This window comes from Pseudorca crassidens, chromosome 14 (assembly GCF_039906515.1).
Source record: "Pseudorca crassidens isolate mPseCra1 chromosome 14, mPseCra1.hap1, whole genome shotgun sequence".
In the NCBI taxonomy this organism is placed as follows: domain Eukaryota; kingdom Metazoa; phylum Chordata; class Mammalia; order Artiodactyla; family Delphinidae; genus Pseudorca; species Pseudorca crassidens.
Genome location: NC_090309.1, coordinates 60,931,959 through 60,959,698, shown reverse-complemented (window position 1 = coordinate 60,959,698; position 27,740 = coordinate 60,931,959). Strand labels below are relative to the sequence as shown.

Sequence of the window (27,740 nt, the reverse complement as noted above, 5' to 3'; positions counted from 1 at the left end):
CGCTCGGGGTAGGGCGGCTTCCGGAGCCGGTTTCTCCGGCGCCCGCCGCAGGGGAAGCCCGCGGCCTGGGTTCAGCATCTCGGTGGGTCACTTTTGGGCAAGCCCTTAACGGCAGAGTGTGAACGCAGCAGCAGTTTCTCCTCCGAGAACCCTTTTTTCTTTTTCTTTTTCTTTTTGTGCGGTACGCGGGCCTCTCACTGTCGTGGCCTCTCCCGTTGCGGAGCACAGGCTTGGGACGCGCAGGCTCAGCGGCCATGGCTCACGGGCCCAGTCGCTCCGCGGCATGTGGGATCCTCCCGGACCGGGGCACGAACACGTGTCCCCTGCATCAGCTGGCGGTCTCTCAACCACTGCGCCACCAGGGAAGCCCCCGAGAACCCTTTTAAGCTGCCCTGAAGGAGGCACTCGGGAAACGTTTTAACCACTTTTCCATAACACTGTGATTATACCAAGTCCTGTTCCTATCCAAGTCCTCGGGAGCACTAAAATTAAGCAAATATAAACGTTGAAGTTACAGAAGTTCGTTTTCCTGCCTGGGCAGAGACCTTCGGGTAGCCAGATCCTCTTATTATTAATCTTTACTCTTCGGTTCCGCCTTGGTGTCCAAATAGCTTTCCAGCAGACTTCTGTAGGCTTTTTGGTAACAAGCAGTTTTATGTATTACCTGTGGTCCACTGCTGCCATTTTCATAATTCAGCAAGCATCGTACTAGTTAACGTGGGGCTGATTCAGAATGAGAGACACGTTTGCCACCCAGTGGGGAATCAAGTCAAGCAAACAAGTAATGTGACGAATGCTATATGGAGGTATAGGTATTAACAATGGAACAGATAATTTTTGCCAGTCTACCCTTCTTGTTTCCAAGAGGAACTTGGAAACACTATATCTGTTGTTAATGAGCACATACACACTTTGTTTAGCATCAGTAAAATGCTCTCCATCATGCCCAGATTTAGGATGTCGATACTTCCCTTCTTCCCTCAGAGGTAACGCTTCTCCCTTTTTGTCATCTATCTTCCATTTTCCATTTCCTTCATTTGCTTAGAAATATGTTCTAATCTCTGCCCATCTTTAGAAACAAAAAACAGAGATAAAAACAAAAACACAAACCTTTACCTCCTTCAAGACCAAACATACTCCCAGGTAAACTTAACATCAACTTATTTCTCTATCATTTTTGCCCTCATCATGCTATTTAGGTAACTTTCTCAGAAAGGATACAAGAGATCACCATAACCTTAGGTACAAACCCAACGGCTGTTTTTTTTTTTCTTTCTTTCTTTTTTTGACCGCACCACGCAGCATGTGGGATCCTAGTTCCTCCACCAGGGATCGAACCTGCATCCCCTGCATTGGAAGCACTGAGTCTTAACCACTGGACCGCCAGGGAAGTCCCTCCCCCTTATTTATTTTTTTGCCAACAGCTATTTTCATCTTCATGGTATTCGATCTCTGCAGTTTCCATAACTGTTGACTATTAGAGCTACTTTTCTCATTAGAAAGCTCTTCACAATCAGGCCCATCCCTATTTTCTAGCTTCACGCCTTGTTACTCTGCTCCACACACTCTAAGCTCAGCCGCATTTAACGTCACTATTCCTTGAACAAGCGGCATTTTTGCATATGCCTTAGTCTAGTCTACAGCTCCCTACCCTGATTTTTTCCTGCACTTGATACACTCCTCTTCATCTATCAACAACCTGGCTTATATACAACGTTCTGCACAAAGGCTTTCCTTTTCCCAAACCAGAATTAGGCACAGCCTTTTGCATTGTTCTTTAAATCTATCTTTATTCATCCAAGTGTGCTCCTGGAATACTGGGAATGATGATTTTCCATCTTTTCCGCACTGCCAGTAAAGAGCTTGGATCTACTGTAAATGATCAATGTATGTTAGTTAAATAATTATCTCATAAGAACAAACTAAAAGAAAGTCTTTGTAATGAGTTTTGACTAGACATATTTCATAAGCTTTAATTGTAAAATTAATTACATGCAAATCCTTTTATTCTTACACAAAACACTTTGAATAAGGAAAATCCTTTCTGATAAAGTAAAAAATTAAGACAGAGAGTTAATTTCTCTTGCTGCAAAGAGACAGTGAAAATCAGAATTTGAAATCCAATTCCTGGAGAAAATAAGTCTAATTTCAGGGGAGAAATGCTAGAGTGTATTTTAGAGGGTGGTGAATATACTGCATATATTCTGTGTGGTACATAGTTTAGCACAGTAGTTAAGAGTATACACTTTGAACTGAGTGCCCAGGTTCAAATCCTAGCTCTACTACTTCCCGGCTATATTCTTGGGCAAGTTTTTTAATCTTTCTGTGCCTTAGTTTCTTCATCTGTAAAATGGTGTTAACAATACCTACCTACCTCATTGGGCTGTTCTGGGACTTCAGTGGGAGAATCTATGTATAGCATGTCGAACAGCACAAACACATGCATTGGGCACTTATTATTATATTTTGTATAGCACACTTTTATCCTTCTTCTAGTAATGGTAAAAAGGGATACCTAATCCTTTATTTCCTGGTCTCTACTGAAATTGGGGACATACTAGCAAGATTAATGATGCCAGTAAGGCCCGGAAACAATTGATCTCATTCTTCTCAACACCAATGTCTAAGAAACTAGCTAACAAGACAGACAGCTTTAAACTTCAATGAAGATGAAACAGATCTTTTCCAACATTTCAGTCAGTGGCTCTCTTCCTTTTGAGTGAATAAAGATCCTCAATCAGAAGTTAGTGGCTACATTCTTATCGCATTCTTAAGTATCATCAAAGATTATTCTAAGGCGAGTGATACTTGGACCACACTCAGAAACACTGATTTAAATTCAATGTCGGGCCAGTGGTTCTCATGAAGAGCTGCACATCAAAATCATTTGTACAACTTCATAGAAACATAGGTTACTGGGCCTCTCTCTCAAAGACTGATTCCAGGGGTCTGTATAGATAACACACAACCAGTTGTATACGTTATCTTCTGGAAATTTTGAAATGCTTGACAGTTAAACGTGAAAGTTTATTTTTTTTGAGATGTGACCCTTTATATAATTTATAGGACTTGGAAATTAGAAAAAACAGTGGCCCAGAAAAAGGATCAACAACCTTGTCAATAAATGCCCAGGACAGAATATTGATTTCTTGAAAATCTTTTTCATGAGTCTGTTTTTCAATAAACTGATGATAATGTTATACTGATAAAGATGTGTTTTTAAAACAGTCATTATTCAGTTATTAATGCTAAGATTAGTCAGAATGCATTTGAGCAGAGTGATAAATGTACACAACTGCTATGATTATTAACAACTGTATGATTTAGAAGTCACATTTTTAGATAAGGAAACTGTTCTGGAGTTAATTATCCAAGGTCCTAACAACAGGCAGGAGCATTAACAAGAGTAGAAATGTCACCTCGTGATCCCCAACCCAGTTCTTCCCACATATAATCTTCCCCGCTTGCCTCCAGAACTGCATTCTCCCTTCCTTTCTCTAACCCAGGAGTCAGCAAACTCTTTCTATAAAGCGTCAGATGGTAAATGTTTTAGGCTCTGTGGGTAATATAGTTTTTTGGGGAAAACTATTTTTTGCAAAAGCAGCTACAGACAACATGCAAACGAATTTGTTCCAATAAAATTCATTTATAAAAATAGGCATTAGGCAGGATTGGGCTGAGAAGTGCAGCCCCGCTCTAACCAAAAGATTATGAATGTTTCACCAATTTTCCTGATCAGGAAATTGAAGATTCTACAAAAGATGCCCTTTTCCCAAATGTGGGAATATTACCCCTTTATGAAATTGAGGAGACAGACCAAATAAAAAATCAAGATCTGAAGGATCAGAATGGTTACCTAAGGATTTCAGAATAATTAAAAAACCTTTTTCTACTTAATATGTTTTAGTCTCACTATATACAGATTAAGCCAGATGACAAGCTACTATACAACAGCATGTTAAAAAACATGTTTATTTTACACTATGTACAATCAGGAACATATTTAAAAGCACTGTCAATTAAAATAAATGAAGAACATAAATCACAATTTAGTTTGTTCTTTGTGTATATATTCACATTAAAATATAAAGAACATATAGCAAAAAAGAGCCAAAGTGTGCATTTTTCTAAAACTTGGTATATACATATTCCACTGGAAAAAAGCAATCAAAAATGACTTTAACCAAAACTAAGTTCCTGTGATGTGTAGTAACCATTATATTGTTTATATGAGGTAGTAACTAAATTATTTTGGCCAAGTGTTAATACTCTAAATCAAAAGAAACATGAAAATGATCATAAAATAAGGCCAACAAAAGTAAAAATCCCACTAGAAATTTGAACCACTTCGCTCTATGGAATGTTATAGTTCTTCAAAGTGATGATAAGAAATGTTTAGTGTGGACTCTTTGATAATGCTAACTTATACTTTGTGCATACTGTAATTCAGACAACTGCAGTGCTACGTCACGGTACCGCTATTCTGTGATTCAAAAATTTTTTCGAAGGTATTGTTTTTAAGCACAGACAAGCAATCTTACAGGATTCTGCTGAAATATAAAAAGACCAGTTACTACAACAGGGGGTTAATTGGTTTGTTTCACATAGAAAACAATCCAAATACATTTTAAAAAGATGCTGGGGAGCCAAATGCATATTGACGATGTCACAGCTTACTTTTGTGACTTAATACATCACATATCAATACTTTGTGCAAATATAAACACACCAGTGTACTTGCATTAAAATTAAAAACAAGATTATAAAATGATTACAGCCTCCATTGCAATTTTAAAAGTTACAAGATTTATCTTCATATTACTAAATTACATATAATAAAAATACAATAGTGTTAAATGTACGGTTTCATTGCCAGCATCCCATTTTGTAATATAGCCGCACCCAAGAAAATACTAAAGGATTCTTAAAATATTAATCCCAATTGCATTTTCATCAACATTTACATCTGTACAGATAAGACACTTAACTTGTACATCTCATAAAATACATTATCTACATAAATTCTTAGTGTATGTCTTCAGCAATATGAAGTTTCACAGAAAAATACTGCCTATATGTACAAAGATTACATAACAGTGAATTAAGCACTTGTGTGGTTTCAATATGCTAAATATATCCATACCACTTAAAACAAAACATTTCCCCATCTTGTCTCATGCCACAATAAATTACAAGCAACTGAAGCCAGGTAACTGCAGCTTTTGTACAGCTTCGAGCATCCGTTAATGTTGCAGTGGTAGTGTTCTTTCTCTCTAGAGCTAACTGTCGAAGCACAGCATTTCTCAGTAACTGTTTTCATGACCCGCGAGGATGTATAAATTGCTATTTGCCGTGGGGTTATCGGTTGGCCTACTTTCCAAAACCACGACCCTAAAATAACAAACAAACAAAAAACATACAACAAAACAAAGTTATTCTTGAAAACTAATGTTAGCAGAAAATTCTTCCACTGCTTCTTCATTGTATGCCTCTAATAAATGCTCCTTATCTGATATGTGGGCCGAAACCATTTGCAAATCACTATGATTGAAGAGTCAGTTCCAGCTCTGGGAAGTACACCTTTGTTGCCCACCACCTCCCACCTCTAAGCCAGTGCTGTCCTAAGAGTCAGAGGGGTAAAACCTGTACTAGGAATAAGTTGGGGGAACTTAATTCTTATCATGAATTCTGAAAACAATCTGTAGTTCAAGAATCAGAAAGTAAATCAGAATAGAACTCCAAATCCTATTGGTACTAAAACTGAAAACTTTTCTGTTTGCTAGCATATGGTATCTCCTCTTTCTTGTCCTGTAAATCATACTTTAGATATTACGATTAATGCAAAAGTAGTACTGACAGATCTATACATTCTTGGTAACTGGAAGTTCAGGCACATTCTCAAAGGTTTCATAACTTTCTGACCTGTGAATTCTTATATTATGAAAAATATAATGTTGAATATATTACTGTAGAAATTTCAGTTCTCTCAAAAAAGAAACCAGTTTCATGTTGGATTTATAAAACATGTTTAGAACTATGTATTTAATACAACTCCTTTTCATACCTGTCAGATCCAAGCAGTCTGAAAATTCTCGTGCTATCTGAAATTTCTTGTGTTACCTGTTCAATTAAAATATCAATTTAATTTCTGAAATGAAAGGCACAAAATTTTATATGGACATTTAATTTATAACTCTATAGAAGAGAAGCATAAGTCCTAAGATGGAAATAGATCCCTGTATGACTGTTAACTTGTTAAATCAGCACATACATGCATCCATTTGTTAGTCCAGGAAAAATTTGGCTAATTTTGAATTAATCATAAAACATGAGAGTAGTAAACCATTTGCTGGCATACAGACTGCAACGGAAAAAGTTAACAGCAAAGCACCTAGTCCGTTTTATTTATCAGAAACCTCCTGTCAGTCACCTTAATGCTAATAGCAAGACTCTTGCAGTAGTAAGCCACTTAGGTCTGGTCCTTTCACTTAAAAGGCTACAGTGTGGTATGGTGGGACAAACTCATGATTCCAGGTTAAATCCCAGTTCTCCCACTTACTAGCTGTGACAATTGCACAAGGTATGTAATTTGTTGGAAACGGTTTTACCTTCTGCAAAATGGGATAGACAGTGTTTACTTTGCAGTGGTATCTTGCAGTATTCTTGCAAGTATTAATGGGTATAATGCCTAGCTAAGGAAATGCTCAGTAGATAACAATTCTCTTTCCCATTTCTTTCCAAGTCTCCTGAAATAATATTTTCTAATGGCATATGTCCTTAAAGAAGTCCTCAGTGTGACCATTCCCAGTTGGGGAGTTAAGACTAAGGCTACAGGAGAAAGAGAAACCCATTGTTTATTGCTTACTGAAAGCAAAACATTCCCAATTATAATGGCAGTAGCTTCTCCCCAAAATTTGGTAGGCTGAAAAAACAATTTGATTTTGAAACTGAAATTATTCTGGAAACAGCAGTCAGTGATTCTTGACTTCTTTTGTAACTTAGCACACCTGAAGGATACAACATGCTCACTTCAGTAGTAACGGTTCATCATCATGATTTCAAAGTATTCAATATTTTGGGATTTGCCTACTTGAAGGACATAGCATTTTTGGAGAGGTTGTATTTACTAAGGGCTGCTTATGTAGTGTGAAAAAGCCCCTCAGGTGATTGTTTGAGCAAACTATCTTTTTTAAACCATTCTCTTGTATCCTATGATGCCTTTCTTTCTCTGACTGGTGTTTATTAGCTGTTGACTATTCTTATCTCCAGGCTCCATTCCCTCAGGTGATTAAAAAAAAAAAATCTTCCTGAGAGGTGAGCCCTCTTGCGGGAACTAATCCTAGAAACACACTGGCAGGGGACTTCCCTGGGCGGTCCAGTGGTTAAAGACTTCGCCTTCCAATGCAGGGGGTACAGGTTCGATCCCTGGTTGGGGAGCTAAGATCTCACATGCCTTGTGGCCAAAAAACCGAAATATAAAACGGAAGCAATGTTGTAACAAATTCAATAAAGACTTTAAAAGTGGTCCACATTAAAACAAAAAAAAATCTTAAAAAAAGAAACATACTGGCATCCACCTTTCTTGAATACTTACCATAGGCCAGGCATTGTGCCAAGCACACCACATACTTCCTTTTGTTTAATCTTAGCAACCCTATGAAATAAGTACTATGCTGTTATCCTCAATTCACAGATGAAAAAATACAGGCAAAGAGAAGTTAAGTGATATGTCAAGGTCACGCAGTTACTGAACAGGAGAGTTGAGACTGAACCCGGGTGTCTCCTCAGGAACCCACGCTCATGATCATTCTGCTATACTGTTTACTGGTTAGAAGAAATGCTGATCTTAACTACCGACAGTTTAAAACACAAATGAGCTATTTTCTTGCTCGAGGCACCTAATGTTTTCCCTTCCCGCCAACGCTCAAGTAAAAGTTACTAATGAGACTGGCTTGGGGTTATTGAAAGAACTTAGGATGATTTTACTTGCCTGTAATATTCTAGGGGGCAAGTACCAAGTCTTGTTCATGCTTATAACCCCAGCACTTTCTGGCATAAATGATGAACTGAATTGAACACGGCATATGACTTGGAGTTCAATTATTCCTGGAGTTAAATTAAGGTAGGAAGGACTAAGGAGATAAGAATACCAGAAATAGGCAAGGTGGCTTCAAGAGAAATGTGGAACCCTTTACTTATCGTCTGCATTGGTCATTATTTCTGAAATACAAAATGGAAAAGGTGCTTCAAGACAGAGAGAGCCTCCATCAGTACTCTTGTTCCAGGTGACAGCCCGGGAAAGTTGAAAGAAAATCAGAGTTGGCTCACTGTTAGCAGTATTTAGGAAGTTCTTGTTCTGAATATAAGGGTGATTATCTGGAAGCACATAAAATATGCACTGAAACTGTTCGACTGAATGGACAGAGAGAGGTTGCTATAAAGTATGCGCCATTAATTTTATCACTAGATTGAATACAGAAAATATCAATAAAATTAGCAAATCAAGTATTCCTTGCATCAATCAGGAATTTTCCAAAGTTAAAGAATATTGTGTGATGTAGAATTTGATAATGCTTCATGACTATTTAATGGACATAATTTTTTAAAAGATTACTTACCTCATTAGATCTAAAACTTCTACCTTGCATTCCATGTTTCCAGAAAGCTAGCACACTGTCCTGCAGGCAAACTAGCAGGCAAGAACAGCTCAGTTACTGTTAATAGTACAAGAGTTCAACTGATAAGCATTATTTCATCCCTCTTTCTACCTTGCATAACAATATTTCAATTAATAACTAGTGTTAGTCATTCCATATTTATAATGGCATCTTTACCATACTGCCTAGAACTACACAGTATATACTATATAGCATAAATACTATACAGACCTTACTCATCTTTTTGATAAGAAAAAGAAAATTCACTGAAAATATTTTTTGCTATAGAAATTTTTGTTTTGATAAAATATTTCAAACACATAGAAAAATATGAGAATAGCCTAAAAACACATGTATCCACCATTTAACTCTCAAATGCTAACATTTTGCCATATTTGCTTTTTGTTTTAAATAAAAATGAATACAGCCAGCATCCCTATAAACTCCTACTCTAGTTGTATTCTAACCTTTCCTTCCTCCCTGAGATAACCACTGTTATGTACTTGGTATTTGTTGTTCTCATGCATGTTTTTACTATTACAACACAATAAGTTCACATTATCAGTGTAAACTTTATATTGGATGTTTCCAACTTCCATACATTTAGTATGATGAACCAAATGATGTTTCTAATTTTTTTGTTACAAAAATGCTGCAATAAACATTCTTGTACCTCTTCTTAAATACATGTACAAAATTTTCTCTGGGGTAGACACCTAGAAATAGAATTACTGGGATACAGGCATATGTGCCTTCTAAAAATTCTAGTTTTGCTTTTTGTATTTACATATTTAACATATATTTTTGTGTGTATTCAGTGAGGAAAAAGTCTGATTTTGTTTCCTGCAGATAACCAATTGTACTAGCATCATTTGTTGAACAGGACCTCACTTCCCCACTGACATATGATGTAAATTTCCAATTACACGTAGGTCTATTTCTGAGCCTCTTCTATTTATCCCTGTGTTGATCCCACACTGTCTTAATCACTATGGATTTATAGTAAGTTTCAATATCAAGTAGGGCAAGTATTCATCAAAATGTATTTTACTGTTCTTGGCCTTTAGATTTTCCATATGAATTTTAAGATCAGCTTATCAAGTGGCAGAAAATACCTTACTGGGATTTTTATTGCAAATGCACTGAATGTGTGGATTAATTTGTGAAGAACTGACATCTTTCCCATATTCAGTGTTTCTATCCATGGACGTGGTGTAGTTAATTTGTTTAAATCTTCTTTTATGCTTTTAAACAATAATTTGGAATTTCCTAGATGATGGTCTTAAATATGTTTGATTACATGTCTTACTGGCATATCAGAAAGCTATCCATTTGTGTTACTCATATCTAGCAACTCTGAATTTTCTTATTGGTTCTAACAGTTTAGAGTTGTATATTCTAGTAGATATTCATACCATCAGCAAAAAAAGGACTTTTTACTTATATCTTTCTAATCCTCATAGTTCCCTTTTCATAGTCCAATGAGACTATGTTGAAATGTGATGATAGCAAACATCCTTATCTCATTCTCCAACTTAATGGGAATTAGTTTAACCATTAAACACAATACTTTTAATAGGCTTTGCTAGATGAAGGACATTTCCTTCTACTCCTAATTTCTAAAAAGTTGTTTTTTTAAAAAAAAAATCATGAATGACAGATTTTACTGATGCTTTTTGTGCATCTACTGAAGAGTTACATAACTTTTCGCTTTTAATCTTTAATGTGCTATATTACATAAATAAATTTTCTGGTGTTGAACCATCTTTGCTTTTCTGAGGTAAAGTCTACTATTTGATGATATGGAATTCTATTTGCTAGTATTTTATACAGATTTTCCAAAATCTATTTTCATGAGATTGGGTAATTTTGTTTTCTGTATAATTTAACTGATTTTAGTATCAATAGTGTTAAACACTGATTTATTCTGCATTCCTTCTTTGTCTACAATCTGAAGCAGTCTGTAGAGCACAGGAACGATTCCTTCTTTCAACGGTGGATAAAAATCCCCTATAAAACCACGAGGCCTTATGTGGGGAGAGTCTTGATTAGTAGGCACCTCAAACCACAAGCCTGGCTCTGGTTCCCCATCTCCTGTGGGACACTGCTAGTCTTCTTTACCACTCAGGAGTGCATACTAGTTTGAGTTTCTGTTCTTTGTCTTCTTTATTGAGCTAGCTATGTGTTTTTAAATATGGATTCCATTTTAACATCTTGAGCAGATGTCCCTCAAAACTGACTTCTTATTATCATCAGTGTTTGCTTGTTGGGAGAGAGGCATTCTAACTGGGAGAAAGAATAAAAGTAGGACCAAGAATAAGACAAATGAACTATCTGCCCTTGGCCCTACCGTCCGCCAATGCATATACATGCAAGTATCTTTACTGATAAAGGACACCAGAAAAACTGTGTATGGTCATTTCACCTTACTTTTCCTGAATGTAATCATTTTAGAATACTGATTGTGTAAGAAATCCGTTTTCAGAAAAAACTCATCAAGCAAAATGTAAAAACGGCAAGAAGGGAATTCCACATCCTTATGGATCTCTCTGATCAGGAGCTACAACAGCAAAAATACAATAGACCATACTGAGTACTAAATTTTAAAGTACTTATAGGGGAACTGTGCAGGAGTCTGGAGAAAATGGAAGTTCACAACTAGGTTATGAATAATGATATTTAATTATTCATTTTGAAAATGCCAAATCTGTAGGGAAAATAACATTATTTACAGATTATGTCACGGTTGTTAAACTGTTTTAGAGAATGTGTAAAAGCAAAGACTGATATTCACCTCATATTCATTACATCCTACAATTTAAAAGAATGAGCCCTTAGTAATATATTTTTATAATTTCAAATAATTATTAGACAAATTATTTTAAGCAGTTCATAATGCAATCAAACAAGAAACACAAAACTCTGGCTTACCTATTGATTCAATCTGGAAATCAAAGGTGAGTTCTGATGATAGTTTTCTGCTAGATTTTAATCTTCCTTGCAGATTTACTATTTTTATACAACCTAGAGAGAAAAAAAGTCACTCAGAAACTAAGATTAAAAAAACTCATTAAGATAAGGTATTCATAAATAAAAACTTACAGTCCAAGCATACAAGAATGGTATCTCTCTCCAGCTGGGTTACATGAGTAACACTTGTCTGTGGGGTATCTACAACACAAAAAACTTGATAAAACTTACAGAAAACAGTAATAGTTAAAGGAGAGACATTACAAAAAGAAGAATTCTGAACATCACTGAATTTGAAATGGATATATATTTTTAACTGTACATATGTAGTGGTTAAGCCAGGCGGCTTGGATTCAAAATTTGATGCAAGAGCTAAACTAAGTGAGTGCTTAATGGAGGGTTAGCTATTGTCATTACTATTGGTGATGCCACTATTTTATTCATATGTGAAATTAGGAGTCTAATCTTCTATATTATGGCAATGATTAATTTCTGATTTTAAGCTTAGAAGGCCAGGGGCTGTGCTGTGTACATACTTCTCAATATTTGTTGAATGAATGAATCAGAGAGTCAAACAAATAACTTCAGGTGCAAATGAGTTAAGAAGAAAACTGAAGTATTTTGAGAAGTATGAAGCACCATAAAAATGCATAGAGGCCCTATTTTTATAATAATGATTTAAGAAAGTTTTCACAAACTGAAAATGTTTAAATGACATAGTTTTCCAGGAAGCAAAAAGTAGGATATCCCAAGCTTTGTATGAACATCAAAACTGAAACAGCTAAACTATAGGCCTTTGTTTCTGGAGAGTGGGTCTGATCCAAAGTCCAGCTTGCCTGTTTTCTACTTCCTACAGTATTTAGAATCTTAATAAATCCATGGATGGCTGTATTTCAGACCTTCACACGTATTTTAGACCTGGTACTTCTGTAACTAACCAGGGTTGGAAGGATATGGAATAGGCCTCCTGTACATCAGGTCAACGAGATCTTTGTGACTCTTACACACTTGGTGAAAATTAGTCAAGAAGCCAGTCTAGCATTACTAGATAGAAAGCCAGGAAAATGAGATTTACAAATTGCTTATAACAATTAGTTCCCGAACACTGGAATCATTTGGAGATCTGCTGACACCCAGCTGCTGGCCCCAGATATTCTTATTTAATCGAGGGTGTGTGTGACTTGAGGTATCAAGAGTGTTAAAAGCTTCTCAGGTGGATTCTAATGTGCAGCAGAGTTTAGGAAACCACTAGCTTATAATTTCAGCTGATACAAAATCCTAAACATACTTTCTGTCTCTTACTCTGTCTCATCATCTCAAAACCAGAGATGAATTATATTTGTCATGTTTAACTTCTAATAAAGGGATTTCATTATGGTAAGAGAAGTAATCAAAAGTTCCTGGGAAGGAAGGGACAAAATTCTTTTGTCAGGAAATGAGGCCCTTCGTTCAACAATTAGTAGAAAAGGATTTAAAATTAAAATGCTTGGGAGAACTAAGACAACTGAAATTCACTAAATAAAATATTAATCAACCAACAATCCCTTCTTGTTAAATAGGGAGGAAGAGATTAGAAAGCAGGAGTTCACCCCGTGTCTCAAAGGGAAGATGGGCCTCTAAAGAGAGAATTTAACAGAGAACTTAGGGGCACCAAAGAGAAGCCACAATAATGTTGTCAAGGGCTGGCCATGTTTTCCTGCAGTAATGTGTCCTCAAAGGAAAGCTGTTTCAAGTCCCCTGGGATTCAGCAAGCCATGAAATTGTCTTTAGACTTTTGTGAACGTCTGTGATCATTTTTTTTCAATGCCAAAAAAACTCAGTCTCAATTCTTTTCCTTTTGTGAACACTCTTTCAGGCTTCCAACAAACTCCTGACTAATCAATATTTATTGGCAAATTGGTTCTTTAACATTTCCCTTAGTTGCCAAAGACTCTGAACAAAGGGCCTTTGCAAGATCTTTAAAAATAACCTTTGCCTAATGAAAGATATAGTAAATTTATTACTTAATAATTCATTAAAAATCACAAACCTGATTCTGTAAACCATGAAGAGGTAGAATTTGGATTGACTGTTTCAAATCGAACCACCTGGTTGAAGTCTCTCCCTTTACTGACACCAACACAAACTAAAGGGTACTCCTGTTCAGGAACGACCAGCATTTCAAACATTCTAAGTGGACACGGTATAGGAAAATCTATGTGCTAGAAAAAACCAAAATATATTAAACAAAGGAAAACAAAAGCAAAAAAAATTTCATGAGAACACTAATAAGAATTTTTAGTTTTATGAGAATATATAAAATAGTACTCTCTACTATAAAGATTGCTTCTTTGCACAGAAACTCAGGGTATGCAGAAAATCTAAATAAGAAAGTATCTTTATAAAGAATTTAGGTTAAGCACTGCAAAAAATTTTTAAGTTAAAAACCACACATTTTTAGCACATTGGGGTGAAATAGACTTACAAATCACCTGTCCAACCCTCTTTTTTCAGAGTTGGAAACTAAGACCCAGCAACTGGGTGGCTGGCCCAGGGTCCCCCCTGCCCCCCACCCTGTGTGGCAGAGTCTCCTCTCTCCTAATCCCAGGCTGCTTCAGTACTACTCCTCTGCCTTCTTAACCAGCTGAGCAAACATGGATGAGAAAACTGAAATGCTAATGAGCAAGAGACATTCCCCTTAGAAGTGTGGACAGAAAAAAAAAAACAACCACAAATAAGAGAAATTTAGCCCTGTATTTCAAGTGATTCTATTTAATAAATTAACTTAGTTAAAATGCAACCCACTTTAATTTTACATAAGTTTAAAATTATTTTTATTTTGCTACAAAGAGACTAAATTCACACTCTGAAAGTTTGGAAAAATAGAGGAAAACATTAACTTCATTAGTAATCAGGGAATAAAACCAAGATAACCATACACACCCGCCAGAAGAACGACAATAAGGGTTACTCAGAGAAGAGCAAACAAATGCTCCTAACGCTGATGGTGGGAGTATAAACTGGTGTGACCACAATGGTTAATTACAATACCTATTAATGCCGAGATACACATCTCTTAGAACCCAGCAATAACACTCTTAGTTATACACGCTAGAGAACATGACTACATGCACCCACAGGAGACATGCAAAAATATGCACAAGCTGCATTGCTCAGAATAACAAAAACTGGAAGTAACCCAAATGCCTATCAATGGTAGAATGGATAAAATGATGACACATTCACACAATGGGAAATTAGACCACAGTGAAAACGAACAAACTATGGCTATATCCAACAACTACACAAATATAATGTTGCACAGAAGTGAGACCCAAATGAATGTATACTTTATGATTCTACTTGTATACAGTTGAAGTATCAGGTAAAATTAATGCTAATGTTTAGAAGTGCATGTTTACATGGTAAAAATGGAAAACAAGGCAGCTGTTTTGTAGGGGGTGCCACGGGGAGGTCTGAGGTGCTAGCAACGTTCTTCTTCACGATAAAAAGGTTTTTAAAAAATATATTGGTCTTAACACATATTTTATTAAGTCTACTCTTAATATATTTTATATTTTTGTTGCTCTTATAAATGGGCCGTGTTTCCATTATACTTCCCAAATGGCTATTGTTAGTATCTCTAAAAACTACTGAAACTGATTTATTTATTTTTTTTTATTTTTTATTTTTTTTGCGGTACGCGGGCCTCTCACCGTTGTGGCCTCTCCCGCTGCGGAGCACAGGCTCCGGACGCGCAGGCCCAGCGGCCATGGCTCACGCGCCCAGCCGCTCTGCGGCATGTGGGATCCCCCCGGACCGGGGCACGAACCCGCGTCCCCTGCATCGGCAGGTGGACTCCCAACCACTGCGCCACCAGGGAAGCCCCCTGATTTATTTTTTACTCTGGTAACTCACTGTAAATTCTAAAGAAAATAAATGATAGAGAAAATAAACAGGTGAAATGGGGCTCCCATAACTACTAGTCTTAAAGTGTCAGAAGATGCAGTGTGGTCCTCATGGCTGGAACGTGAAGCTCTGTGCACACCTGTTGTTCCCACATTCTTCCTTCCCCGTGAATGCCCAAGTGCCCCCATCCCAGAGGTCTAGACACTCCTTCACGAATACTCTCCAAACACCCTCTCTGGGAGCATTCCCACCTGGGGATATGCTATGGATAAAATCTGTCCTATTTTTAATAAGGTAAAACATTTAAAAAAATTCTCTTTGAAATGTGGAAAGAGCAGTAAGACAGGAAGAAAACAAATGCTCCCGTAGTTTTTCCTCAGTAAATATGAAAACCAACACATTGTGAATACTTCTACTTAGCTTCCAACAATAACTAAACAATATGTATAAGTCATTAACAGAAGAGGATTCCCATATAACAGTTTAAAATCCAGTCGCTATTGGTGATGGTCCTTGAGGGCAGTGACTACATCTTACTCTTTATCTCTCTAGTTAAACAACACTCTGCCTGATTCGTAATAAGTACATGAATGTCTGCTTCAATTTATAATTTTTATTTATATTGAAAATGTAGTCTAGAGAAGCAAAAACTTACTCAGAAATCTCATGAGGAGGAAGTATATGGAAAGCATAAGAATGTTTTTGAACATATCTGGTAAGAGTCGTAGTATAGAAAACATCAAAAATACTAATTGAGATAATGCCAAACATAGAAACAAAATATACATATAGAAATCTCGAAGAAGAGACACAGAGAAAGAACTGGGTTAAGATGAAGGGATATAAATAGGGGCATGTAGCTCAGGGAGTTTAAGTAAAGTGGGAAGAGCAAGAAGTCGTGAAGGAGGCCTGCAAGTAGAACTGTACTGTAAGTCTAACATCCTAGAATACTGGCAACAGGCCTCATCAGTCAGGGGCAGGCTCCCTGGTACCATCTATCCGGAAAAGAGAAGACATGGATGGATAATTTTTAAGCTTCCCATGTCTTCAAAGTATATTTTCTCTCTTGCATGCTCTTAATACATAAAATTCCTTTAACAGAGAAAAGGGTCTTTCATTACGTATTAGGATAAATAGTTTAACATATCAGGTAACACATAAAATTCATTCATACTAAGGTTTAATCAGACTATTAGTATCCATGAACAACTGATGTAATGAAACTGTTTTCATTCTGATAGAGGTTAGGAATGAAAGGAAAAGGAAGGACATACTAAAAGAGACTAAGGAGGAAGACAGGGAAGGAAAGGGCTATAGAAAAATAACTACATACACTTTACCACTCAATCTAGGATACGCCATGCTTTTTGTCAAACAGGCAAGAACAAAGAGGAACTGAGAACAAAACCATGTGGCCAGAAATGGGCTGGGTTCAGCAGCTCTGCTTCGGATAATTTATAAGGCTATTTTCCCTTTCAGTTTTTGGTTTAAAGAATTTTTGTTTCAGTGAATTTATTTGTGGAAATATTACCTCAATGGGTGGTAAATTCTTGAAACTCTTTTTTTCATTTCTTTAGCCCTAGTTAATTTTGAGGTTAATAAATAATGATGTGAAAATTAAAACTAGATTCCCCAGTCACTCATAAAATTTTAAATAACAGAAGCCCATACTTTAAACATCCTAACTCTATATTATATAATTGAGGAAGAATGCACTCCAATTATATTCCGATCCCAACTTCTATGGGGATATCAAATGCTCATGAAATAAGACTACTTAATCTATATAAAATAGTGAAGAAAATAGCTTAAAAAATTCATTTGGTATTTCCTTGGGGTGACTGAGCCAGCACTTCATACATTTTAAGTTAGTTTTTCCTCTAAATTTAACTTATAGCTAAATAATATTAAATGTTTTAAAAAATATTCATTAAAGGGACCTCTCTAGTGGTCCAGTGGTAAGACTCTGCACTTCCATTGCAGGGGGCATGGGTTAGATCCCTGGTCATGGAACTAAAATCCCACATGCAGCACAGAGTGGCCAAAAAATTTTTTTTTTCTTTAAAGGTTCTAGAGAAACTAAGGCACAAAACACCATCCATGGGAAGGACTGGGAAAATTAATACATAGGCATATATCCAAAACAAATAATTTCCCCTTCATTATGGTTATCCCTTGACTTTTTAAGGCCAAATGCCAACCTGCAGGTTGTCCCTCTGCTGTGATAGAGCAGGTCAACCAGAGAACATATTCAAACAATATTTCACTGCTCTCTTAGTACCTCCTGTTCTTGACATCAGACTGTGTATGTGATCCAGTATTTCCAGCTCCCATTGCCATATCCCTGAACTATTTACCTAGTCTCTTTCAAACCTTCTATCAGGCCAACTGAGTTTTTTATAATTGGGCAGATTTTCATCACTCTGCCATATAATCCAAAATTATTACATTAAATCTTGAGAATTAACTGGAAAAAAAAAGTTTCTGAAAGAACAGGAAAACTGACAAGCTTTTTTTTTTTTTTTTTTTTTGCGGTACGTGGGCCTCTCACTGTTGTGGCCTCTCACGTTGCGGAGCACAGGCTCCAGACGCGCAGGCTCAGCGGCCATGGCTCACGGGCCCAGCCGCTCCGCAGCATGTGGGATCCTCCTGGACCGGGGCACGAACCTGCGTCCCCTGCATCGGCAGGCGGACTCTCAACCACTGCGCCACCAGGGAAGCCCCTGACAAGCTTTTATACTAAAAATGACTTAGGTTGACATTCATGCTTACCTTAATTAACATAAATTTCTGCATTGGTTCAACCCATTCTAATAGAACAATGCTAGTTTGAAGTGCCCCACATAGGTATTTGTGGCCTGTGTAAGGATTTCTCACTGTCAAGGCAAAAAAGTATATGTAAGTTTTCTTATAATACAAAAAAGTCCTTACAGTAACAGTTGCATACTTCGAAAACAAACAACAAAAGTTGACTGCCAGTTCAATTTCTTAATTAGACTGCAGAGTGAAAAAGAAATGCTGTTTCAGGTAGTAGCAGGAAACTCCCTTATCACTTGTAGGATTTTTATTTGTATTCCCAAGTGAAAATGCTGGTCCTTATGGGGCCTGGGGGCGGGAAGAAGAACTTGAGGTCTTGTGGTAGCAGAGAGATTAGCAAGATCCTGAAGAAAGGGTCTAAGTAGGTTTGGGGAGAACTTCCCAAATTGATAGCTGCAGCACATGTAGGGGCAGGTGATTCAGGGTGCTTTTTGGTAGTCATGTTCAGAGGCAGTAATGCTTTGGGCCGCACTACATGAAGACATTAATCAAATCTCAGATAACAGGTTTACAAATAATAAAACTGAATTGCCTCAGAGTTTTTTAAGGGAGGAAAGGAAACTGTTTTTGGTTTTCCCTAAATGCAAATCAACCAGCTAGTTGTTACGGGGGTTGGGGAGGACTTTTGGCTAGTGGTGTGTGATCAGGGAGACTATAACCTTCACATCACAAGCATAACGTTTCATCTATTAAAGGTATGAGAATAAATAATAAGTATGCTGAGTGAATAAACGTAGCCTCATAAGCCATTACAAAGCAAAATGGTGAATGATCAGTAACGGGCTCCTTAGAGAACAGGATGTGATCAAGTACTGTAACAAAGTCATTCTCCATTTATCTAGTCAATAAATTATCTGCAAAACAACTACATGTGTAAGGTACTATATGAACATAGAATGACCAATATATGTATTTTATTTAAAAGGGAAAAATAAACTATTACTGGCAGAATGTCCTGGAGTAGTACTGTTTTACGCTAGATTTAAAAATGTGCCTCACAGCATCTTCTTACCCACTCTGCAAAGCAGGAGAGCTACATGATTTTGGACAGTTTACTTACCAACACAACACTTCTGACACCACTTGGTTTCAGGGATTTTTGCTGATACAGCAAATTTCCTAAATGGAAATGGAAATGGAAATGAATATATAATACATGTAGGCAAAGTTAGTATATGAAAATATAGTACTGTTACAGTTCAGTGGAGAAAAGATGAGTTGTTTAAAAACTGGTCCTGACATAACAGATCATCTATTAAAAATAAGAATAAATTGGATATCTTTCTCAACTCCCCCTAATCAATTCCAAATGGATTAAGGATTTAAATATGAAAAACAAAACTATAAAATATTTACATTTTAGAATACGACCTTGGGATTTCTTTTTTTTTTTTAAGTCTTTTTATTGAATTTGTTACAATATTGCTTCTGTTTTATGTTTTGTGTTTTTGGCCGCGAGGCATGTGCTCCCCGTGGGGAATGGAACCCACACCCCTTGCATTGGAAGGCAAAGTCTTAACCACTGGACCACCACGGAAGTCCTGGGATTTCTTTTAAAAATGCAAAAATAAATCATACAGGAAAATACTGATAAACTTAAATTGATATTTCTTTCACTGCTATATCCTTAGCACCTCAAACTATGAGTGGCATTCAATTTGTTGAATGAATTTAATACATTATTAACTTTGGTTTACCAAAAGACACCACTGAGAAAGTAAAAAGATGAGCCACAAACTGATGTAAGAATAGGTCTCTATTCTGACAAAACGATATCAAAAAGTTAATGCATTAACATTTATGTGCCTTACATTTTTTGGGGGCTCTTTACTTTTAAAGCTTGGAGGTCAGTTTCCATGCTGACAGGAATTTAGGATTATCAAGTTAGAAACCTGAATGGAGTCATACTTTAAGTAGGCAGAAAAATAACAGCACAAAGTGGCAGCTGGGAGAAAAAGAGGGGCACATAAACTGTACAGGAAGAAAGAAACTTCCTGACTAGTTATAGGAGCAATATCCCTAAGTCCAACTACAGATATTATAATACAAATGTAATAAATCAAGTTCATAATCATAACTAAGTCACCATGAAAAGATCCAGTTAAACTCAGTGTAATCTATTTTAAAGACAGAAAAGCTTACAGTGTATTTTAAAATGATTTTCATCCAAAAGTTAATCTTTTAAAAGTTTTTGTGCACGAAGGGGCAAATGTTAGCTATACTGTAAACTCAGCAATTAACAACAATAGATTTTCAAGGTACTTAAAAGTTAAGGTTCTACATTAGTTGCTTTACAACTAATATTGTAAAGGAAGAATGGTTACATTATAAAGTTTTTGTAAAATACAGTTTATACCAAACTCAAAAGATTTTTACTCAACAAATGAGGCCCAATATAATAATAACCAAAAAGAAGAAAGAACGTAACTAAAAATCCCTGAAAGTAGAAAAGCAAAAATCTCGATTTCTAAGTAGTAATTATCTTCTAACAAAAATCTTCATTTAATAACTCACTTAAATTTTCTAAGTTTAGAAACTACTTGGAGAAAATTCATTTTATTCAGACTGACACAAATAAGTCAAAAACACTATATGTGACATAAAATTACCAGCAAATTACAGGAAAAAAAATAGTTTTAACCTTGTAGAAAAAAAATTAAAAACTCAGAAAGAAAATGCTTGATATAAGTACAAAGTATAAAGCAGAAAATTTTAGAAGAATGTGATAAACACTTGTAAAAATACATTACTTCTTACAGTTTTTCATTACACGTGATTTCTACAAACCCGTGCTTTTTCAATTTCTGTAGTATATCTATTTTTTAGAATGAATTAACATATTATCTCTAAGGATGAAAACATAGTTAAATGTACAGTTACCTTGGCAGTATTCTGTCGGGGAGTTTGTGTGCTGGAATAGAAACGGGTAACTTTTGCATTTGTCTCGCATAATCAAAAAGCCCTGGTAAATTATGGGAATAAAGCTGAGAAGCTTTACCTGCAGAGAAAAATATATGTCATAAAAGCTGATAACATAAATAGGAGCAACTGTAAGGTATTTAAAAACTGAAAGACTTACCAGATATTGATAGTAAACAATTGTTCATTACATACAACCATGTACACCTTCGGGGGAATAGCTGATTTAAAAAAAAAAAAAAAGCACAAAGTTTACAAAGGATAATAGATAATAGCAGTGTAAATATGTACATATTAACCATGTAGCTATCATATCATTAGGCCAGTTCTTAAAAAAGAAACTTATTTTTAATAGAAATTCATTTTATAAGGCAAGTAAAACAAGATGCTACACATACATATTTATATGGAAGAAAAATAAATTAGCAGTGTAATTTCATTATCTAAGTTCCAACATGACATGATTAGCTCCACTCTCCTTATGGTTAGGACTACATAATCCCAAACTACACAGGGAAAAGGACATTTTCAAACAATGTCTATTCCTTTATTTTGGTTCTGGGGTTTTAAATAATTAAGACTCTCCTGTGTACTTCCAAAAAACGGTCTTATCTAGGCATATGGACATGCACGGCTTTTGGAGCAGAAGAGAAAAAAGGATCACGGTGTAGTGAAACACAGGATGTGGAAATAGTAGGTATGGAGGAAAAAAAGGCCAAGAGAGAATATGATGAAAACTTATAAATCATAAAGGACATATATATGGAATTCATTACTGAAATCTAGCACATAAGAACTGGGAGACACCTCTCTGTAAGCTTTAAGGTGATTAGTATTTAGGGTAAAGAAAGGGATTTCATGAAACATATATTTTGAAGGAAAAAAAACAACTGCTCTCATTAACACATTTCATACGCATATCAGTGGTTCTCAAAGTGGTCATTGCACCAGCACCATCAGCATCACCCGGCATTGTTAGAAATGAGAAATGCAAATTCTTGGACCTCATCTCAGAGCCACTGAAGTAGAAGCTCTAAAGGTGGGTCCAGCAATCTACAGTTTAATCAGCCCTCCAGGTGATTCTGTTGCATATTGAAGTTTGAGAACCACTGATGAATGTAATTAAGCATTGTGATTTAACAAGTTTGGTTGCTGGGTTTGCCCTGCCAATTCCTACTAGGTTACTCCAAAACAGACTGGGATGAGGGTAGGGAACAGAAAGAAGGAAGAGACTAATGATGAAACATATCAAGGCCTCTAAGGACATTACGTTAAAAAAGCCTTTAAAAGTCACAATGATGGTCCTAAATAATTAAAACATAAGTAATAATAAAAGGGTGAGAAACAAAGTAAAATCTATTTTTAATAAAACCTGTTTCATTTATTTGCAAAATGTACCCACATAAAACACCTAATGTCTCCAAGCAAGTAAAATGTGGCACTGCTATGTTTTTTTTTTTTTTTGCTGTCCTGTGTGGCTTGTGAAATCTTAGTTCCCCCACCAGGGATTGAACCCATGCCCCCTGGGTTCAATGGATTCAATCCCATTGAATTGGAAGCGCAATTCAGTGGGATTGAATTGGAAGCGCAGAGCCCTAACCATTGGACTGCCAGGGAAGTTCTGCTATGTGGGTTTTTTTAAAAAAATATTTATGTATGTATGTATTTATTTAGTTGTGCCGGGTCTTAGTTGTGGCAGGCAGGCTCCTTAGTTGTGGCATGTGGGCTCCTTAGTTGCAGCAGCTGAGCTCCTTACTTGCAGCTCACCAACTCCTTAGTTGTGGCATGTGAACTCTTAGTTGAGGCATGCATGTGGGATCTAATTCCCTGACCAGGGATCGAACCTGGGTCCCCTGCATTGGGAGTGTGGAGTCTTATCCACTGCGCCACCAGGGAAGTCCTCCCGCCAAGTGGTTTTTAATTTTAGAAAACTTGCCTATAACCATGCCTCAGACTGCAAGAACATAAACAACATTTCCTGCTTTATGCTCTCATAAAAGTTTCACAGAAGAATTGAGAATTCATTGGCTATATTGAGAAAATTAGGCAGATAAAAAAAGAAAATTAGGCAGATAATTCCAAGTCACATACCAGTACATGTTACCAAAGTAGCAAGAAACTGATTTTTATTTAATTCAGTGTTGAAGTGAGTTTATTTCCATAAAAATACATATTTACAAAGTACTACAAGTACCAAACCAAACAAATTTATCATGGGACTATATATTTGTAAATATAAGTGAGTTTATTTAATACAAGCATATATAAAGTACCAGGGTAAGACACAAATTCCTTCGGTAATATAAACATAGGGACAATGGAAGAGTATTTATGCAAAGTTTTATTAAGTGTTGGATTTTCACTTCGGATTTTCATTTTTAGCCACGTTTAATAAAACTCTGAAGCTTTTCTAGATTTCTAATGCCTACTTCTCTTAGCAAAATAGGCTCTGGATGAAATAATCAGTTTAGTAAAGCTATATAGTGCTTAAGAAGAGTAGGTTCTGGGGACTTCCCTGGTGGCACAGTGGTTAAGAATCCACCTGCCAACGCAGAGGCCACGGGTTCGAGCCCTGGTCCGAGAAGATCCCACATGCCGCGGAGCAGCTAAGCCTGTGAGCCACAACTACGGAGCCTGCGCTCTAGAGCCCACGAGCCACAACTACTGAGCCCATGCGCCACAACTACTGAAGCCTGCGCACCTAGAGCCCGTGCTCCCCAACAAGAGAAGCCACTGCAACGAGAAGCCTGCGCAACGCAACGAAGAGTAGCCCCCGCTCGCTGCAACGAAAGAAAGTCCACGTGCAGCAACAAAGACCCAACAAAGCCCAAAATAAATAAAATAAACAAATTTATTTTAAAAAAAAAGGAAGAGTAGGTTCTGCATTTTGCCTAGATTTAGACAGCTGCTTTCTCATTGACTCTGTGACCTCGGATAACTGACTTATTTCTGTGTCTCAGTGTTCTTATTTGTAAAATGGAGCTCCTATCCCAACACTGTTGCTGCGGTGAGTGAACACGATGTTCCTTGTAGGTGTAAGATGCTTAGAAGACTTGCGTACATTGAGCACTCCATAAATGCTAGCTATAAATAATAACAGCAGAAAAAGATTTGTAAATCAAGACCCTGTTCTGTGTCATTTTCTCACCTTTCAGCATCTTCCCCTATCTAGCAGACTCATGCCACCCAGTTTCTTTCCTTAGAGTACAGAGAAAACCAGCCTAATAATCAATTTCACAGGAAGATGGAAAAACTTAAGATCTCACACATACGTGTTCTCTACTCTCATAGGCTTCCTCTGGGAGGGAAAACATTCACCTTGATGGGCATGTTTAGCTCAGAAAATATTACCGTAATAATGTAATTTCAAATGCTAAAGCACCTAAGAAGGGGAGTTACTGCAGAGTGGGAATGGGGGGGTTGAAGGTACCTTCACTTAACAGCCCTTTAAATTAGGTTGATAAATGCTTACCCCATGTAAACATGACATTGGTCTTGTTCTTTACAATTAATATTGTTAACAGTACTATGATTTTTAGGTATCTTATTATATCCAAAAAAATTTACCACTTTTGACTGTTATTTACTAGTTATTATAAATAACAAGATTCTTTTCTTTTTTCCCTAGTTCATATGTGTTTTTCAGCCACTTCACTGTATACCTTTTTCCAGATTAAGATTTAGAGTAAGTATATCAGTTAAGGATCTTGTTAGAAAATCTGTTTAAAAAACGTTGTAATGGGCTTCCCTGGTGGCGCAGTGGTTGAGAGTCCGCCTGCCGATGCAGGGGACGTGGGTTCGTGCACCGGTCCAAGAAGATCCCACATGCCGCGGAGCGGCTGTGCCCGTGAGCCATGGCCGCTGAGCCTGTGCGTCCGGAGCCTGTGCTCCGCAACGGGAGAGGCCACAACAGTGAGAGGCCCGCAAACCGCAAAAAAAAAAAAAAAAAAAAAGTTGTGATGAGAAAAGATGGAAATGTTTAGTTTTGAAGAAATCATCATTACTTACGGATTTTTCTATTTTATTTGTAATCGATTTATATTAATAATGGAGAATTAGTCATACATCTCACAGGCACCCAAAACTCAACGTTACCAAACTGAATGCATCATTATTCCCTTCAAACTGACCTCTCCTTCTGTATACCACATCCTGCCAAGTTGTACTGTCACTCATCCAGTCACTCAAGTTGGAAAACTGAAGTCAACCTAGACTTCTTCCATTCTTTTTTTTTTTTTTGCGGTACGTGGCCACTGTTGTGGCCTCTCCCGCTGTGGAGCACAGGCTTGGGACGCGCAGGCTCAGCGGCCATGGCCCACAGGCCCAGCCGCTCCGCGGCATGCGGGATCCTCCCGGACCAGGGCACGAACCCACGTCCCCTGCATCAGCAGGCAGACTCTCAACCACTGTGCCACCAGGGAAGCCCCAACCTAGACTTCTTAACCTCCTTGTTGAACTGGTCATTCAGTCTGGCCAATTGTAGCTCTTTAATTCTCTAAGTCCTGTGTTTCTCTATAGAAGTGATACAAGTGGGAGAGGCAGTATGGTGAAGTATTTAAGGACATGGACTCTGGAGCCAGCTCGCCTGGGTCCATATCCCAGTTCAGCCACTTAACAGCTGTGGGATCTCTGAAAAGCTACTTTCTGAGCCTCAGATTTCTCATCTGAAATGAGAATAATAATGGTATCTACTTCTAAGAGTCACTGTGAAGATTAATAGCATTTAAAAACAGTACCTGGCACGTAATAAGATTTATACAGGTATTGGCTATTAATACCATCATCATTATCATCATTTTTGTGGGTAGGTTGTTTAGCAGTTCTGGTCTCTGGGTACTAAATGCCAAAAGCTTCCTCTAAGTCATTGTGACAATCAAAATGTCCCCATACAATTCCAAACCCCATTTTTCCCCCTCTGTCCTCTCCACTTCTGCTCTGACTAAACACTTCTTTACCGTTTAACCATAATCTCTAGTCTCACCTCTCACCACAATGCAAACAGATATTTCTAAAACACAGATCTGATCATCAGCATGTTACACAAAGCTCTGGGGTTTGGCACCTGCCTACCCATCCACCTTCATTTATTGTTACTATTCTACACTCATTCTATACTCCAATCGAATTATCCATTCATAGTTCCCCATGCTTGCCATGCTCTTTCATGTTGATCCTCTAACCTTCCACTCATCATCATTTATGGTCCATCTTAAATGTCTCTCTCCTTCTCAGCTCCCCACAGGAGGTGCTACTGATACCCACCTCTGTGGCTTATACTTTGTACTCACTCCTCCTGTGACATCTAACTCGAAGTGTGTTGCAGTTATTGGTTTACATGTTTGTTTCCTCTATTAGATCATGAGCTACTTAAAGGTGAGGACTAATCTTGTGTGTCTTTAGCACCTGGTAAATAGAATATGCTCTGGGAAGGTTTTACGAACAAAAGAGGCAACAAATCATAGCACTGAAACATTTCTTGTTTAGTGTCTGTGTACAATAACTTAAGAATTAAAAAAAAAAGGAAAAATACAAAATAACATACCTGTTCCATTGATGTTTCATGAAGTTCATTGAGATTCAAGGTATAAATCCCTTCTTCAGCACCAAATATCAAGTACTGATCTGAAATGACAAAAGTAATCCACTGATTTTGATATATAAAATACTCTTTAAAAGAATTTATATAATCTAAAATTAAGTATATATGTATTAATATATGAAAAAAGAATTACTGTGGTCTGTAAGCAGTATTTTTTATTTTAATGCAAATAAGTAGTTAGAAACTCTAGCTCAAGGAATTGAGTTATATGCAAATATTAGCCTCAAAGCAGTGAAGAAAATTTTATGAAAAGAGGTTTTGAAGAATGGCATGCTAGGACTCCTCACTCATCAGAGGGTGCTAAGGACTGGCACAGAATCTGCAGCAACTTTTCTAAATTCCCTCTTGGAGGGGATCACGTGCAACTGACATACAGAATGCAAATCAAGACCAGCTGATACAGACGCAAAGTATTTTTGCAGATGGGCTATTATTATAAACATGACATCAGAAAAACCAAGATCTGACTACAGCCTATTTAAAAAGTTAACTAAAACTGGGATGCTTGCTAGGGTACTCAATATCTTCTAGAAGATATTAGAAGTTTGACCATGGTTCTGTTTGATCAGTTTTTATGATAATATAAAACAGCAGGTGAAGAACTTCTCCATGCTAAACTGAAGTATCCTGAGAACAACTTAGAATGCCAAGAACATTCCTATAATGCACAGTATTTAGGATTAGTACTGGGAGATTAAAGGCATAAGCTTTGTGGTCAGACAGGACTGAACTGGGATCAAATTGCAGCTCTACTACCGATTGGCTGTGAAACAATGAACCTCTCCTTTTTTTTTTTTTTTTTTTTTTTGCGGTGCGCGGGCCTCTTACTGCCGTGGCCTCTCCCATTGCAGAGCACAGGCTCCGGATGCGCAGGCTCAGCAGCCATGGCT

At 37.0% G+C, this 27,740-nt stretch overlaps 1 protein-coding gene across 6 annotated transcripts in view; it reads right to left on the bottom strand.

Moving 5' to 3' along the window:
* Nucleotides 1-3,941: 3,941 nt before the first annotated feature.
* MAP4K3 (mitogen-activated protein kinase kinase kinase kinase 3) overlaps nucleotides 3,942-27,740 on the bottom strand; it is a 189,034-nt gene continuing 165,235 nt past the window's right edge. For all 6 annotated transcript variants that reach the window (XM_067703185.1, XM_067703187.1, XM_067703186.1 and 3 more), the window contains 11 exons: nucleotides 26,794-26,873; nucleotides 21,412-21,472; nucleotides 21,213-21,330; nucleotides 19,393-19,451; nucleotides 18,288-18,391; nucleotides 13,657-13,828; nucleotides 11,760-11,828; nucleotides 11,589-11,681; nucleotides 8,619-8,689; nucleotides 6,065-6,120; nucleotides 3,942-5,391 (listed from right to left, as the gene is read on the bottom strand). In XM_067703185.1, coding sequence (XP_067559286.1) covers nucleotides 5,304-5,391; nucleotides 6,065-6,120; nucleotides 8,619-8,689; nucleotides 11,589-11,681; nucleotides 11,760-11,828; nucleotides 13,657-13,828; nucleotides 18,288-18,391; nucleotides 19,393-19,451; nucleotides 21,213-21,330; nucleotides 21,412-21,472; nucleotides 26,794-26,873 — 971 coding nt within the window. In that variant the 3' untranslated portion in view covers nucleotides 3,942-5,303. The remainder of the gene's footprint in view (nucleotides 5,392-6,064; nucleotides 6,121-8,618; nucleotides 8,690-11,588; nucleotides 11,682-11,759; nucleotides 11,829-13,656; nucleotides 13,829-18,287; nucleotides 18,392-19,392; nucleotides 19,452-21,212; nucleotides 21,331-21,411; nucleotides 21,473-26,793; nucleotides 26,874-27,740) is intronic.